General features: G+C 46.0%; 1 protein-coding gene across 1 annotated transcript in view; it reads left to right on the top strand.

Moving 5' to 3' along the window:
• LAMA1 (laminin subunit alpha 1) overlaps positions 1-17,377 on the top strand; it is a 124,771-nt gene that overhangs the window by 55,362 nt on the left and 52,032 nt on the right. The window contains exons 13-23 of the mRNA XM_044934772.2: positions 306-407; positions 2,163-2,374; positions 3,174-3,285; positions 6,030-6,140; positions 7,491-7,618; positions 8,584-8,670; positions 9,327-9,538; positions 14,013-14,119; positions 14,815-14,992; positions 15,615-15,751; positions 16,437-16,673. Coding sequence (XP_044790707.2) covers positions 306-407; positions 2,163-2,374; positions 3,174-3,285; positions 6,030-6,140; positions 7,491-7,618; positions 8,584-8,670; positions 9,327-9,538; positions 14,013-14,119; positions 14,815-14,992; positions 15,615-15,751; positions 16,437-16,673 — 1,623 coding nt within the window. The remainder of the gene's footprint in view (positions 1-305; positions 408-2,162; positions 2,375-3,173; positions 3,286-6,029; positions 6,141-7,490; positions 7,619-8,583; positions 8,671-9,326; positions 9,539-14,012; positions 14,120-14,814; positions 14,993-15,614; positions 15,752-16,436; positions 16,674-17,377) is intronic.

Genomic DNA, 17,377 nt, shown 5'->3' on the forward strand with positions numbered 1-17,377 from the left:
GTTCTTCCATGAAATAAAGGTCTGTTTTTGGACTAGCATAAGTTCATAGTAATTTATCTCATTAGCTCTAAGAAGGAGTGCATTTTCTGTGCATTTAAAAAATATCCTGCATTTGGTGATGTCAGTTAAACAGAAGATTCGTATAACATGCTTCCTGTCCACTGCCTTAAATGTGAAGTCCTTACGCGCTGGGGCCTCGGGGGCCTTGTAGCCCAGCAGTTTCCAGATGAGTCCTAGCCACCGTGTCCTCTGACTGCGGGCTATGCTCCCTCCTCTCGGTGCTCACTGTCCCTTCATGGTTCCAGCTGACGGCCTTTGGTGGATTCCTGAAGTACACAGTGTCCTACGAGGTCCCAGTGGAAGCAGTGGACGGTGACCCTCTGTCTCACGCCGACGTCATCATTAAGGTAACTGCTTTCTTGTCACTGTGCTAGAGCCGAGGGCTTCGTGGGGGGTCAGTTTTATGACTAAAAGTGTCTAAGAGGGGGTGCGACGTAGCGAGGAGCTCAGGGCCAGGAGGGCTTTCAGCAGTGGTCTGCCTCTCAGGTCCCCTGAGACTAGAATTTCCAGAACTGCCCTGGGGCCGCAATGTAGCTCTTCCCTTTATCCTGTAGTGGAGTTGTCTATTCACACTCGAAAGGGAGAAGGTTTTCCTCCATGTGGGGACTTCCTGATCGGCCTTGGAGCCCCTCCGCCCCTCCGGTCGTGTCCTCCCCACTGAGTGACCAGAGTCTGGCTGGTCACAGAGGCTGGCAGCACAGAGTCTGGCTGTGAGGGGACAGGAGATGTGTCATTGTTTTTATCTCACCTCTGTCCCCTCCATCCCTGTCCTCACTCCCATCACAAAAAGAAACATAACTAATGAGAACCTACTGTATAGCACAGGGAATTCTACTCAGTGCTCTGTGGTGACCTGAAGGAAATCAAAAAAGAGGGGATATATGTATGCATATAGCTGACTCACTTTGCTGGGCAGCAGAAACTAACACCACATTGTAAAGCAACTGTGCGCTTAGTCGTTCAGTCGTGTCCGATTCTTTGGGACTCCATGGACTGTAGCCCCCCAGGCCCCTCTGTCCATGGGGATTCTCCAGGCAAGAAGACCGGAGTGGGTTGCCATGCCCTCCAGGGGGTCTTGCCAACCCTGGTGTCCTGCTTTGGGGGTAGATTTTTTACCATCTGAGTCACCATGGGGTTTCCTAAAAGAAATGCTAATTGTCACGTCGGTCCTTGAAATTAATTTTACAAGAATTAAATTTTCTAATTAAAATAGGTATTCTCCTAATTGTTATTTGACAGACTAGGTTAACAAACACTCCATATAAACAAAACCTAAGGTTGTGAAAAAATGAAAAATGGACATTACCTTTGGGGGTACACACATAGGTCAGAAAGCACATGATGATAAATGGGCTCCTATCTGATTACTTTTATGACTTTTAAGAAGTGAGCATGACAATGAAATCTTTATTTTCAGTTATTACCCACCAGTAAGAGGAAGTTAGGTTCACAGTTTTAGCTCGTGACATAAAGTGAACTAGGAGACAAATCTACATTCATCAGATACAACTAATGGACTGACTTTTAAAATCCAGGCTATCTTGAAAGCTTGCAACATACCAGGTATTGGTGTGTATTCTCTAGTGACAGAATGCCAGCAAAGGCTGACAATGAGTAGAACTTGTGGGTTTTTAATAGGTATTTTCTTACATTGCTAGAAATCAGGAGGTTTATTACATGTTTGTGTCCAGAAATGAGTTAAGATACTATATTCCAATAAAAATTGCAACAAAACCAAACAAAAAACTCAGCAAGGCCTTGGCCTTTGCTATACCCCTGAAACATTGTAAATCAACTGTACTTCATTTAAAAAAAGATGAGGGGTATCAGATTGGTTGCTTTGAGGAAAACTTGGTCTAGGGCTTGCCTGTGTTTCTTTTCTGAGATTAGCAGAGGCACAGTCTTTAGACTTATTATCCAAATTCCTCTGAGAGGATCACAGTGAAATATCTCTGATCCTTCTGGACCAAGGGCTACATGGATATCATTACACGTTTGGCCAAGACATGAAAAGCCAGGTGGCTGAATACAAAATTTGCTTTACGTGTTTCATCATGAAAATGAATCATGAATGTATTTCCTCCTTGTTTTAAAAATGTTAGGGAAATGGAATCACTTTAAGCACCCAGGCTGAGGGCCTGCTGTTGCAGCCATACGAAGAGTACTTGAACGTGGTTAAACTGCTGCCAGAGAACTTCCGAGATTTCAAGAGCAAGAAAGAGATAGATCGCGACCGGCTGATGACCGTCCTCGCCAATGTGACCCATCTCTTGATCAGAGCCAACTACAACTCTGCCAAGACAGCTCTTTACAGGTGTGTACTGGAACGGAGGGAAAACTTACGGTGGTCTTGCCTTTTGTACTGTATAGTTTATGAATTGTCTATTTTATGCATTATGTATTTTAAGTTGAATACACTTGATTACTTTCAGGACACAGCTAATGGAGCTGTCTGTCTTGGAGTTATTTTTTATCACTATAATTTTATCAAAAGTGTAAGAAGAGTTGTCCATGACTGCTGTATCTAGTAGGAAATAGACTTGGTGTCAGGATCAGAAACTTTCAGGGTGGTTTTCTGAGAAATGAGGGGACAGTTGCCAGCAATATCACACCTAGTTTTCACCCTCTTGATGTTAATGGACTTAGATTTTTCACAGCTCATGAGTTCAGCCTTAGTCATTTTGTCACTTCAAGAAGGTCTGTTTCTGGCAACTCCAGTCAGAGCGTGCACAAAGAATACGGCTAAAGCAAACCAAAGGGCACACCCTGTGACAGTCTCTCTGCACCAGAGAGAGTTCAGCTGCCTGGGCTTGTTCTTCTGAAGTTCATTCTTCCGAAGGGGCCCCACGGAGCCTTGCCTCAGCTGTGTTGGGCAGTAGCTCATCTTTTTCTAAATTTTGAAGGCATTTCCAGGGACTAATGACAGCTCCCAGAAAATGTTCTGTTGTGAAAATCTCTCGTTACTTACAACACACTCACCTTTTTAATTAAAAAAAAAAATCATTTTGTTTGAATTAAACCTTTTTTAGGAATTCGTCTTCTTTGAGGTTCTAGATGCTGCGTGCAAGCGTGTTAAGTTGTGTAACAGGCCCTATCTGTTTGTCTGTTGGTAGGTTGGATTCTGTCTCTCTGGACGTGGCCAGCCCTAACGTCATAGACCTGTCCCTGGCCACGGAGGTGGAGCACTGCGAGTGTCCTCAGGGCTATGCGGGCATCTCCTGCGAGGTAACCCTCCTCCTCCTTCCTGTCTGCTTCCTCTGCTCCTTCCTATGGGGGAAAAATGCGTTGAAGGTGATGTCATGATGTATGTTTGAATTTTAGTTTTGGAAACCCAGTGTTTCTAAGTTTCAGACTTTTGAGGGATCTTGGAATATAGGAAGCACATTGCTTAAAGAAATCTAGGGACTTTATTGGCCATCCACTGGTTAAGACTTTGTCTATCAACACAGCAGGTGTAGGTTCGACCCCTGGTCAGGGAGCTAAGATTCTGTGTGCTTCACAGCCAAAAAAAAGAAAAAACCAAACAGAAGCAACATTGTAACAAATTCAATAAAGACTTTAAAAATGGCCCACATAAAAAAATCTTAAAAAAAATAAATCCGATTTCTCTGAAGCCCCTGGGAATACTCTCATAGGTGTCACTGTCTGGCTTAGTCAATAGGAAAGTTGCAGCACCCAAGCCATGTTTTGCATTCCTAAGGAGGATCGAACTTAGATCATATTTGAATATTTACCAGTTACCAACACTTGACCTGGAAAGCTTTGGCCAAGCCAGCCCTGTGTGGAGACCTTTGATGGCACCCAGCTGTGTTACTTACGTGGGCTCCACATCATATAGTCAGTGTATGAACCTACTCTTACATTCATTGCTAAAAGTAATCTGTTGCTTAAAAATGTTGAGGTATGTTTTGAATTATTTGGACATCCATATTGATAATAACTCTCTCTTACTGAGAACTTTGTATGTATCTGGCACTGTTCTGAGCCCTTTCCACATATTACCCCCATTTAATCCATACAACAGCCCTGTCAGGTAGGCCCTTCATATGCTTTCTGTTCCACAGATGAGGAAACAGAGACAGAGAGAGGTTAAGTACCTTGACCGAGGTCACACAGCTAGCAAGCGGTCATATTAAGATTTGAACTTCACCCCTGGCTACTGCCATGAGGTCTTCTCACGTGTCCATGACTGACTGTAATTGTGAACATTTGTCATTGGCTGTGATTTCTTGGCTTGCACTTTTACAAAGTGAGAACATTTAACTTATAATCTGTTTTTACCTTTACTAACTTTATAGTTAATAAGGTTGGCCTGAAGCCTCCTGGTGCAGATATTTAATTAAATATTTTTATCTCTATTTTAAATATTTAGAAAAGTATTTTTGGTATGGGGTGGGGACCAAAGAACTTTTTTTTTTTAAACATCTCATTTATTTTTAGGACCAACAAGAGTTCATAGGTCCTAATCCCTGTGGGTCTTGTGCTTAACGGAAAAATGACCCTCAGACCACCTCATAGTATGTGGATGTGAGCTTGGGGAGCCACAGGTAGCGCAGAGATAACTGTGCAAGTGGGAGCCTTGCCAGCTAGACTGGAAGGAGGAGTTACTGCTGGAGGGCAAGTGGGCGGGGCTTTGGAAGGCAATGTTGGTGTGGGCGGGGCTTTGGAGGGTAAGTGCTCTTGTGGGCGGAGCTTTGGAGGGCAAGTGCGGATGTGGTGGACCTTTGTGGGGAAAGTGCTAGTGTGGGCAGGGCTTTGGAGGGCAAGTGCTGGTGTGGGTGTGGCTTTGGAGCAAAACTGTGGGTGTGTGTGGGATGATACTCAGGCAGGAACAGGAAGCTCAAGTCTTCTTTGTCAGGGTTTGTGTCAAGTAGAACTCATTCTGTAATCCAGCTCTTGCTCAGAAGCTGACTTAAAGAATCAGGCAGCTGTTGACTGAGAATGGAATTTGGGGGAGCCCTGTAGCTGCCACACAGACCCCCAGGCGGCTGCCTGCTCAATGCCCATCTGTAGAGAGGCCTGCTGTACCCAGGGGAGCATGGCTGTGGGAGGTGATAGGGGACATTCCCAAGATTAGTGTGAATGAAGGCATTATACATTATTACTATAATGAAATGCTCTCTAAGAATCCTTAGAACAATAGAAAACAAGCCCACACCCCCTCGTGCCATGGCCCCAAGGGAGTGTGCCAGCCTCAAATGAATCATTCCCCAGTCTGCACTCTGGATGCGTTTCTTGCCTGCTGTCGCCCTGGGCGGCCCATGGACAGGGGTCTTGGAGGTGTGCACACCTGGCGTTGAGTCATTGTATGAGCGCCGAGGACCAGAGCTAATGCTTCATGTTTCAGATTGCGTGTCTGTCAAATGGAGAGTCAATTGCTCAGGGTCACCAGGAGGATGACATGAAGTACAGTGTCTAGGGGACTTCTTGTCCCCGAACCTCCACGTTGTCAGACCAGCAGGAAGACCAAGGGAAGCTCACCTGTAACACTTGTTTTATTAAACTGATGCTATTTGACACAGATGTGCGTTTAATACTATGATAGCAACATTTTATAAATTTTAAGCAAAAGAAAAAATAGTAGAGGGAAAAATATCCTCTCCATTTACATTGAAATGTAAATGACTATTACATGATTTCTAAGAATGTTGCAGTGGAAAACTCCTATGATGTACGCTGGCTTATTGAATAGCTATTAAGTTGTTGTGTGCATGTTCTGCCTTTAAAACATATAAGGAACTGGATTCTGGTGGTAGTTGTACCACTCAGTAAATTTACTGAAAAAAAAAAAATCATTGAATCGTATGCATCATATGGGTGCATTTTATGGCATGTTTGGGCAAAAAAATAAGTTTTCTGTTCCCGGAAGACTGAGTGGTTTTTGTTTCTAACATATTTGGAAAAGGATGATTTGCATTTTGCTTAAGAAGTTACTTTCACCTGCATGGTCACCTGTCCTTCTTTTGCAGTCCTGTCTTCCCGGCTATTACCGCGTGGACGGAATACTTTTCGGAGGAATCTGTCAGCCCTGTGAATGCCACGGCCATGCAGCTGAGTGTGATGTTCATGGTGTTTGCTTTGTGAGTCTGAGACCTCATGTGCCCTTCCCCCACCCTGAAGCCCTGGCTCTGCTCAGAAGTGATTTTTTAAAAAATGCTTCCTCCACAGGGAACATCCCTGCCTTTGTGAACCCCAAAGGAAATCTGGAGGTTTAAGTTTAAGACATAGACTATCTCCTGCTTTTTATTTCTTGTTTTTTTGAAGAAAAGTTGCTTTGGTAATAATAGAAAAGGGAGGTATCATTTCACTGCAGGTTTTTTCTTGGGACAATAAGTAATGATTTACTTCACAAGACTAAAAAGTAACATAAAGGTAGAAAACGTCCACTGATTAAGCAAAAAAGATCAGATCTTTTAAAAGCAAATGCTAGATTTTAACATTATATCATATAGTATATCATAAGAGGAATAATAAGATATCTGATAATCTCACTCATTTCTGCAATATATAATGCTTCATCACTGTTAGCAGATGAACTCTGCGAACAAGTCCCTCTTTCATGCAGTAGAAGTTGAAACAGGGCTTAACAAATGTGTGGTTAATCTTGAGAATGAACTTTGGGGCAGATACAGGGCAAGACTTGTATTTTAACTTCAGTCAGGAATTCTTTTAGGCTCTTGTGCCCCCACACTCCTGGGCTCTAATGGATTCACGGCTCAGAGACAGAATGAATGTGTATGGTAATCAGCCGAACCCTATTCACCGGCACAGCACAGAGGGAGGTTCATGCTTTTTCCCTAAGAGATTGATTGAGTAGCAGGGCAGGGAAAATTTAATGATCATGGGGAAGACCTCGGCGTGGTGCCGCCCATTGCTTATTCTCTCTGGAGCCTCATTTTTCTGTTTCTCTGGAAGGACAGCTTTCATTTAGCTCTTTGTCTGTGTCTTTGTTCTCTGTAAGTGAAGTGTCTGTAGGGTGGCGTGGAAGGATGGCTTGCACACAGACTCAGTCTTTCCACGATAAGTTCCTCAAGCTCAGCTTCCCATTGCTTGATGAGGTTGTTGTTCCTTTAAAAGCTCTCTCCCTCTTCCTTTCGGGTTTGGAGGCCTCTGCCCACACTTGGGCTGGGGGGGGTCCACATTCTGCACCCTCTGCCGTCTAGGATCCTAGAGCAGCTCTTTGATCCATTTTGTTACTGCAGAGGAGACCGAATATAGTGGTTGGAAGTGAAAGGTCTCTTGCTTCCTGTTTTCACAAATTAAAAGATTTTATCAGCCAGTGTAGAAACAGGCAGCCGCTCCTCGTATAGGAGTGTTTAGTGACTTTTTAGTCTTTTGCCTTTTTTTTCTGCTTGGACCGCAAGTTGTTTGTGGGTAACTGAGGCTCGCTCAGCAGGCCAGAGCCAAGCCTCTCCACACGTGTTTCCTAGGCATGCCAGCACAACACCACTGGGGACCACTGTGAGCGCTGCCTGCCCGGCTTCTTCGGGCTGCCTTCCCGAGGGACCCCCGGGGACTGCCAGCCCTGCGCTTGCCCACTCTCCACGGCCTCCAACAAGTAAGCCCGGCACCTCCACCAGCCAGCCCTGCCCCGAGGGGCCAGGGTCCCCATCCAGACCCGCACTGATGTCCTCAGAGCAAGACCTGTGTGCAATGAGAGTGTGAATTTGCCCCATGGTAATTAATTGGGACTCGAGATGGAGGAAAAGACTCTGTCTTTTAAAAAAAGCTTGACGTGTTGAAGTATAAAAGGCAAGTTGTGTAGTGGCAAGGACATTTGCCTGCCTTTTTCCCTCTTGGTCTCATGTCGATCATCACTTCCTTCAGTGTTGTGTGCCTACCAGTGGGCTAGGAAGTAGAGGGGGACATGGATATGAGTAAAACTTGTTCCTGGGCTTCAGGAGTATTTGAGCTAATGACCAAAATATGTAAATATGAGGCTCATTGTGAATGAACTGAATTCATTAAGTTGATTCAACAAATCTTTATTGAGTGCCTGGTATGTGCTGGGTATCATGGTAGGTGTCTTGAGTATCACACTGTTCAGCCGTGGCTGCCGGTGCCATGGCATCCACTGTGTGATCATGAGGACAGGGGAAGTATGTCCACTCTGCAGGGGGCATCTACCAGGGGCGATGCCCTGAGGAACCAAATTGTAAGTGAACTTGCTCTTGGCCAGTGTGGGCAGTTCTGAGGCAGGCAGCCCAGCCCCAGGGATTGGAGAGGAACTTGGCTTTGAGCATCAGAGCCGGCCTCCTGGAGGAGACCGCTGAGGAGGACATTGAGGGTGAGCCAGTGAGCCCAGACAGTGGGGAGAATCGCAGCCCAGGCCAAGGGACAAACAGGGAGTGTCTGGTGCCCACTGGGTGAGCTGTGTGATGGGGGGGCCTTCGTTTCTGGGCTAAAGAGTGAGGATCCAGTGAAGGTGTGTAAGGATAGGAGTGGTGGAAGCCAAGCATTTCAATATTTAGGAGTTCTGCACCATCCGCTGGTGAACTGCATGCATCTCTGCTGTTTTGTCAGTTTCAGCCCCACCTGCCACCTGGATGATGGGGACGAAGTGGCGTGTGACCAGTGTGACCCAGGATACACGGGGGTTTGGTGCGAGAGGTACTCCTTCACGCAACCAGTTTCCGAAAACATTGACAGTGAATTTTGTGTTTGTTTTTAAATGTGTAGTTACATGTGGCTTTAGAGTTTTTGATATGTAATTATTTTATAGACTCAGAGAGAGAAGCCAGTCGATCAATTAAAAAACTAATGTTGAAAATCCATGGGCATACTTTGATCTCTCTGAGCTAACTTGAGTTCTCGTCGGTAGCAATGTGAAACAGCCACGAGTTCGTATGTCTGTTCACACATTTGAATGTCCTTTTACTCTGGATAATCCCACAAGTGAGAGCTAGTTTGATATAAGTGTCTCCTGGTGCCAGGAGGCCAGGGGCTGTCTTTCCCGTGTGAGTCTTGGTGCCAAGTCTGGCTGGTCTCCATGGGAGGTGGCCTCCCTGAGTGGTGGGATGCGGGCCGAGTTGCCCGGGTCTGGAGCCTGTCCCAGGAGATTGTTGGCTTATTTGGACGCACTTCCCATGCCTCACAATGAGTGATGGGATCTGTGAATGCCTGAACTGGGAGCCACATTCCTCTCACAGTAAATCTTAGGTGAAGAGTCAGTCTGATTGATTAACCACTCAGAGAGTCCCTGGATGGTGGGGGACCATCTACAGTAATTGCATTTGTGCGCATCTCTGTCTCCATCTTTTATACAGATGTGCAGACGGTTACTATGGAAACCCAACAGTGCCCGGAGACTCCTGCGTCCCATGTAACTGCAGTGGCAACGTTGACCTCTTGGAGCCTGGGAGCTGTGATTCCGTCACTGGAGAATGCCTGCGATGCCTTGGGAACACCGACGGCCCCCACTGTGAGAGGTGTGCTGACGGTTTCTACGGGGACGCAGTGACCGCGAAGAACTGCCGTGGTGAGTGTGTGGGCTGTTGCAGCTGGGTCCACTACTTGCCACCTTGTGAAGACTCCACTCATCTTGTGCTCATGCTGAGTTGCTAAATCATTTTGGACTCTTTTTTGACCCCATGGACTGTAGCCCACCAGGCTCCTCTGTCCATGGGATTTCTCAGGCAAGAATACTGGAGTGGGTTGCCAGTTCCTCCTTCAGGGAATCTTCTTGACCCAGGGATTGAACTTGAGTCTCCTGTGTTGGCAAGTGGAGTCTTTACCCCTGAGCCACTGGGGAAACTCATCCATCCATCTACCTACCATCAAACAGTGCTCGGCCCAGGAGGTCACTTGACCCCATCTGCACTGGGTTAGCTCCATCAGTTACTAAAATGGAGGTCAAGTGGCCTAGAAAACACGCAGCCTCCCATTTCAGGAGGAAGTGGTACTCCAGAGAGTGCTGGCACTGCTCCCAGGGACTGAGGAGGTAAAGGAAGCCTGTCCTGTTTGTCAGGTAGATGCTAAGGGCTTCTTGAGGCAGATGGGATTTCAAGATGTGGAGTGGGAAATGGGGAGACCCTAGCCCTCAAATTGGCACATCTCAGCAGTCTTTGCCTGAACTGCTGACTCCACGTTGCTCTGCAGGGCTCAGCTCAGACCCTTGAAATGATAGACCATGCAGAATCAGTTACTGAGAAAAGCAAATTCCCAGGATGACAAACGTATAGCCTTAGGGCTGATACAGCTCTCGGTTTTATTTTTTGCCCGGTTCTTGAAAAAGGAATGAAAAAGTAAAAATTGCAGTGATCCGTTGTTCTGATGCATGCGTCTAAGTTGCTTCAGTCGTGTCTGACTTTGTGACCTGTAGACTGTAGTCCTCCAGGCTCCGTCTGTCCATGGGATTCTCCAGGCAAGAATACTGGAGTGGGTTGCCATGCCCTCCTGCAGGGATCCTCCCCACACAGGGATGGAACCCGTGTCTCTTATGTCACCTGCATTGGCAGGCAGGTTCTTCACCACCATCACTACCTTTTTGATAGTGAAGTTGCTCAGTCGTGTCTGACTGTTTGCGACCCCATGGACTGTAGTCTGTCAGGCTTCTCCGTCCATGGGATTTTCCAGGCGAGAATACTGGGAGTGGGTTGCCATTTCCTTCTCCAGGGGATCTTCCCGAACCAGGGATTGAACCCGGGTCTCCCGCAGACAGACTGTTTACCATCTGAGCCACCAGGAAAGCCCCTTTTGATGATTTCACCGTTTTGATGATTTCCTATAAATACTGAAGCCCTACTATGCTATTACAATGTAGAGACACAAGAGGGAGCCAGTGATACAGAAAAGATGCTGCCTAGGAGGACAAGGGATGAACCTGGGCTTAGGAGCCTGACGTTCAGCATCTTGATTGACTATCATAGGAGACGATAATTATCATAATTATGATAACCTGTGATTGTGTAAAGCTTCAGAGTTTACAGAATGCCTTCACCATTCTCATGGCTTTTCTTTTCACGTTTATTGCAAACCTCGATGATAGTTCATTTGTCACTTACTGCATGTCTGTTACTTCCCAGGCACTATGCTAAGTATTGTGATGGGAGTTGGAACTTTATCAGACTTGAAAAATCCCAAGTCTAGTGGGGAGCTATATAGGATGGTGTACCAGGGAAGCACATGTGTGTTCAGGGCGTTAGGGTCTGAATAACACAGGGTAGCATCCAGGGTTACATGGTCACCAAGCAGCCATGTGATATTAGGCAAATTTATTAACCTCGCCTAGCTGCTATTTCCTCATGCGTAAAATGGACATAAGTATATGTGTACACTAGGCCTTTCTGAAAAATAAATGGGATAACAAATTTAAAGTTCTAGACAGTAAAGAAATGGTAGCAAGTATAATTGCTAGCAATAAGAGCAGTAATTTATATTATTTTTCTGTATCAATACTGTCCGATATAAATGCAAGCCATGCATGTAATTGAAAATTTTTAGTAGCCACCTTTTAAAAATTATAAAGAAACGGATGCTGCTGCTGCTAAGTCACTTCACTCATGTCCGACTCTGTGTGACCCCATAGACGGCAGCCCACCAGGCTCCCCCGTCCCTGGGATTCTCCAAGCAAGAACACTGGAGTGGGTTGCCATTTCCTTCTCCAATGCATGGAAGTGAAAAGTGAAAAGTGAAAGTGAAGTCACTCAGTCCTTTCCGACTCTTAGCGACCCCATAGACTGCAGCCTACCAGGCTCCTCTGTCCATGGGATTTTCCAGGCAAGAGTACTGGAGTGGGATGCCATTGCCTTCTCCGAGAAATGGATGAAGTACATGTTAATAACACATTGTATTTAACTCAATATATAGAAAGTGTTAATCATGTAATCAAATTTTCAAAGTGTTAATGAGATGATGGCTTTCTTTTTTTAATAATGAGTCTTCAAAATTCAGTGCATCTTTTATCAGATCAGATCAGTCGCTCAGTCGTGTCCGACTCTTTGCGACCCCATGAATCACAGCACGCCAGGACTCCCTGTCCATCACCAACTCCCGGAGTTCACTCAGACTCACGTCCATCCAGTCAGTGATGCCATCCAGCCATCTCATCCTCTGTCGTCCCCTTCTCCTCTTGCCCGCAATCCCTCCCAGCATCAGAGTCTTTTCCAATGAGTCAACTCTTGGCATGAGGTGGCCAAAGTACTGGAGTTTCAGCTTTAGCATCATTCCTTCCAAAGAAATCCCAGGGCTGATCTCCTTCAGAATGGACTGGTTGGATCTCCTTGCAGTCCAAGGGATTCTCAAGAGTCTTCTCCAACACCACAGTTCAAAAGCATCAATTCTTCGGTGCTCAGCCTTCTTCACAGTCCAACTCTCACATCCATACATGACCACAGGAAAAACCATAGCCTTGACTAGACGAACCTTTGTTGGCAAAGTAATGTCTCTGCTTTTGAATATGCTATCTAGGTTGGTCATAACTTTCCTTCCAAGGAGTAAGCGTCTTTTAATTTCATGGCTGCAGTCACCATCTGCAGTGATTTTGGAGCCCAGAAAAATAAAGTCTGACACTGTTTCCACTGTTTCCCCATCTATCTCCCATGAAGTGATGGGACCGGATGCCATGATCTTCATTTTCTGAAGGCATCTTTTATAGCCTATCCTAATCAGTATGGGCTTCCTAAGTGACTCAGTGGTAAAGAATCGGCCTGCAATGCAGAAGGCACAAGAGACCCAGGTTCAATCCCTTGGTAGGGAAGATCCCCTGGAGAAGGAAATGACAGCCCACTCCAGTATTCTTGCCTGGGAAATCCCATGGACAGAGGAGCCTGGTGGGCTACAGTCCATGGGGTTGCTGAAGAGTCTGACACAACTTAGTTACTAAACAACAACAATAATAAGGATGCTAAATTTTCATCAGAAATACTTGATCTACATTTAGGTTACATAAAATTTAGTGTTGAAGAAGTGGATTCATACACCCAAGTTTTTCAAACACATTTACAAGTCTTCCTTTATGTACATCCAGCCTGACATAGCTGTGTGATTTATGGGAAATTATATCATCTTTCTAAGTCTTAGATTGCTCAGCAAATAGAAAAATAGATTTTTCACCAAATAGAAGAATGTTAGTGCTGCCCTTCTGTGTTTGTTGTGAAGGTTAATTCATTTATTCCACATTTTGACTGTAATGTGACAGACACAAGCCGACGGGTATGTGCCCTGCAAAGCGTGCCATGCACAGTGTGCTTGGGGCTGAGATATTTCGTGACGTTTTTCTTACATGATTATGCCATCAGACAGAGAGTGTGCATTTTCTAAGCCCAAGCATTCCTAAATAGTACACATCCTGGGATATCTTATCAGTGAACACATTACAAATTTTAAATGAAGTGCATGTTGACAGCTGTGATATGAATATCAATTCAGCCTTTCTTGGACTCATTAAATTGCATCATTTTGAGAAGGTGGGGGACTTTGTAGCTTTAAACATCAATATTATGGCTGGAGATGAAACTGAAACCTCAGGCCTGAAGGCCTGAGTCAAAGGACTCTGGTCTTAGAATAAGAAATATTCCATTAAATCAAGAACTATAATATTAATTATCTACATGGCTATAATTCAACTTAAAATATTTATATATGATTGGAATGAGCAAATGGCTAAATCGATTTTGAAATCTTCTTTGCATGTTTTTTATGAAGATTGGTTGATTTACATTGGCAGCTCATTTTAAAAATTTCAAGGGATTCATGAAATTGGTTAAGCTCATTTGCAGATTATTACCTTAATAGTTTCAGTACATTTTTTTCTCTATGATGGTTCCTTCCACCAACCTTATGTTGACTCACTCAGAAAAAGAGTAAATTTTTAAAGTTATTGCAAAGCAATCATTTTGTTTTCATTTTCCGATTTGAAACACGAATGTGTAAGATTTCTCCTTTGGGGATTAAGGGATTATATATGAGCCATATCCATAAATAGGCACAAATATGTCTCCTGTGTGTGTTAGCCTGTGAATGTCATGGCCAAGGCTCCCTTTCTGCCATCTGCCACCCGGAAACTGGACTCTGTGAGTGCAAACCACACGTGACCGGACAGCGGTGTGACCAGTGCTTGGTAAGATGCCTCCACGTCCTTGCATACAATTCATGTGTGCATCAGTGTTGACGTCTGGAACTGGTTCAGGTGAAATGGGATCACGACTGCCAGAAAGAGTGGGTGCCTGCAGCACGGTGGTGGGAGCTGCTGTGCACCCACGTCTGGAGAGTGTGTATCAGTTCTCAGGGTGGTGGGATGATGTCACGAGTCCTTTGTGAGCTTGTGACACATGCAGGTGCTGATTTGGGAAATGTTCTAGTAGATACTTTTGTTTTTGTCATTCAGTCTCTAAGTCATGTCCGACTCTTTGCCACCCCACGGACAGCAGCATGCCGGTCTCCTCTGTCCTCTGCTATCTCCCAGAGTTTGCTCAAACTCATGTCCATCAAGTCGGTGGTTAGTAGGTTGCTGCTACTGCTAAGTTGCTTCAGTCGTGTCTGACTTTGTGCAGCCCCATGGATAGCAGCCCACCAGGCTCCTCTGTCCCTGGGATTCTTCAGGCAAGAATATTGGAGTGGGTTGCCGTTTCCTTCTCCATTAGTATTTACTGCTGCTGCTGCTGCTGCTAAGTCACGTCAGTCGTGTCCGACTCTGTGCGACCCCATAGATGGCAGCCTACCAGGCTCCGCCGTCCCTGGGATTCTCCAGGCAAGAATACTGGAGTTAGTAGTTACTAGTCACTGACTAAAATCTGTTCTGCCCCCATGAAACAGTACGGCTACTATGGGCTAGAGACGGGGCTCGGGTGCCTGCCCTGTAACTGCAGTGCCGGATCCCTGTCGGATGACTGCACACCGGAAGGCCAATGTCTCTGCGTCCCGGGTGTGGCCGGGGAGAAGTGCGACAGGTGTGCCCGTGGCTTCTATTCCTACCAGGACGGCGGCTGTACACGTAAGCGCTGGGATTCAGCGTTTCAGACTTCCCTGTAGTGCCTAAACTTTTCTTGGAACTCTCCTTCAACTTCGGACTAATTCTGTTAAATTCCTTTACGTTTTTTCTTCACGTGTAGGAATTCATTCCTTTTTTTCTGTTTCCTGATCTCTGTTCTGGGAAGTCCATAAGCCTTGGTCAGGCTGTACTAACTGTGTGAGCTTAGGCTAATGACTTGCCTTAGCTTTGGTCTCCTCATCCGTAAAGTGGAGGAGCCGATTAGACTCCATCCAGGAGTTACTGTTAAGGTGGTACTTAGAGTCCTTGGCACAGTGACTGGCACACAGAGGCTCAGTAAGCCTTAGCAGTCTGCTTTCCTCACCTGTGGAGGCCTTGCCTGGCCTTCTCTCTGTTTCTCCGCTGCCTCCTGATCATCTCTCATGCAACAGCCTCTCTTCAACAAGGAGAAGCCTCCGCCTCTCATGAGACATGGTGGGGTCCTGGGGATCATGAGGTCTCTTTAGGAGCTACAGGAGTGGTTGAGATTATTAACACAGGCAGACACTGCAGCAGCAGCATCTCTGACTCCTTTGGTTGACCCGACAGTCCTGATCCCTAACAAGACCCCGTATCTCTCTTTTAGCCTGCGACTGCGCTCACACCCAGAACACCTGTGACCCGGAGACCGGGGAGTGTGTGTGCCCGCCTCACACTCGGGGTGCAGCGTGCGAGGAGTGTGCAGACGGACACTGGGGCCACAACCTAGAGCTCGGATGCCAGGTGTGAGCTGCCACCGCATGTTTTCCCGACTGAGACCTACTTTGCTGTGTCGGGTTTCATTCTGTTTCTTTTATCTGTGTGCTTAATTTTACCCTGTTGAGTAGCTTCATGGTTTCTAGTCATAAGTCAGCACCCATGGTGGGAATCAAAGTGGAAGAAGTGACATCCTTAAAATACAATATTCTAAATTTTCTTCAGCAGCCTACCTTTGAGAAATTGATAGCTTAGTAGATCAAAATTTTATTTTACTGCCTTTTAAATATATTCTGCAATATACACTATCTTCCAGGAGAAGGACATAAAGTGCTTTCCTGGGGCAGGGTACATATTGTCCCGTCTTCCACGGTTCTATTTTTCTGTGTTACTTTTGTCTGTTAAATATAGAGTTTGCATTTTGAAAACAGAGGGGACGTTACTCGTCTTCTAACATGATTTTGCTGGACTGCTTTGACATACTAAGTAGATTGAATTTCAGTCCACAACTGTGGCCCAGCATGAGGGGTTCGACAATGTCCAGCAATGTGGGTCCTGTCTCTTGATGGCTTATGTCATGAGTCCAAAAAGCAGCAGTGAGAGAGGTCCGTTTGCTTGTATGGTTTCTCCAAGTTTCCTGTCGTCCCCGTCTGTACACATTGTGAAAATGTAAAAGCTACCTCTTGATTTATTTCCCTGTTTTCTCTTCCAGGCCTGTAATTGCAGTAGTGTGGGGTCGGCCAGCCAGCAGTGTGATGTAGTCACTGGCCACTGCTGGTGTAAGCCTGCATTCGGCGGACGGACCTGCGACCAGTGCTCCCCAGGGTACAAAGGCTTCCCCGACTGCGTGGCCTGTGACTGTGACCCCAGGGGGACCCTGGCCGACACCTGCGACCAGGAGCAGGGTCTCTGCAGCTGTGCCCGGGAAACCGGAGCCTGCTCTTGCAAGGTACTGGCCTCAACCCCACTTCCTTTCCACCCTCTCACTCGTCATCATGACTTCGGGGCTTTCACTATTTAAATAAGCACCTGGCTTCTAGATGCTTCTCTTAATGAGTTTGCACCGCCTTCTGGGTCTGAGGTTAAATTCTGTGCGTGCTCTTCTAGAGTGATGGATGATGCTTTAGATGGAATTCGTACAGTTTATTACAAGTGTCAGATGATGGAACTGATTTGAAAAACACGCAGAGTTTTCTATCATGTGTCCCGGTTGGCTGAGTAGCCAGTCTGGAATATACAGATAAAATAGATAACAGGCCTTCAGGAGAATGTGCGGTTGTACAGCTGGTAAGTAACTCTTCTCCTGCGCCTGCTGGGCAGACTGGAGGAAATTTGCATCGATTATTTTCCCAGGAGGTTAGATTTCAACATCGTACCTAGCTCTGTGAATTTTCATTCATTTTCCCATTGTGCTTTGTTACCAGAAGGTCCTTGACCACTTTCTCTGGTTCTTTCCTTGGGCCCAGGAGATGAAAGCCTGGTCCTGGGCTGATTGGTGGTGGGGGATGAGGGAGGGGAAACTCTAGTGGGTCGGGGGTGATGGGATTCTCAGTGGATGTGTGCTTGGTTCCCCGCGTCTGTGGTCTCAGTTCTCACCACAGACGGCCAGTGCAGGACAACCGGCCCAAGGCTCTTCGCCTGACTGCTCAACCA

The sequence above is a fragment of the Bubalus bubalis genome, chromosome 22 (genome assembly GCF_019923935.1).
Source record: "Bubalus bubalis isolate 160015118507 breed Murrah chromosome 22, NDDB_SH_1, whole genome shotgun sequence".
In the NCBI taxonomy this organism is placed as follows: domain Eukaryota; kingdom Metazoa; phylum Chordata; class Mammalia; order Artiodactyla; family Bovidae; genus Bubalus; species Bubalus bubalis.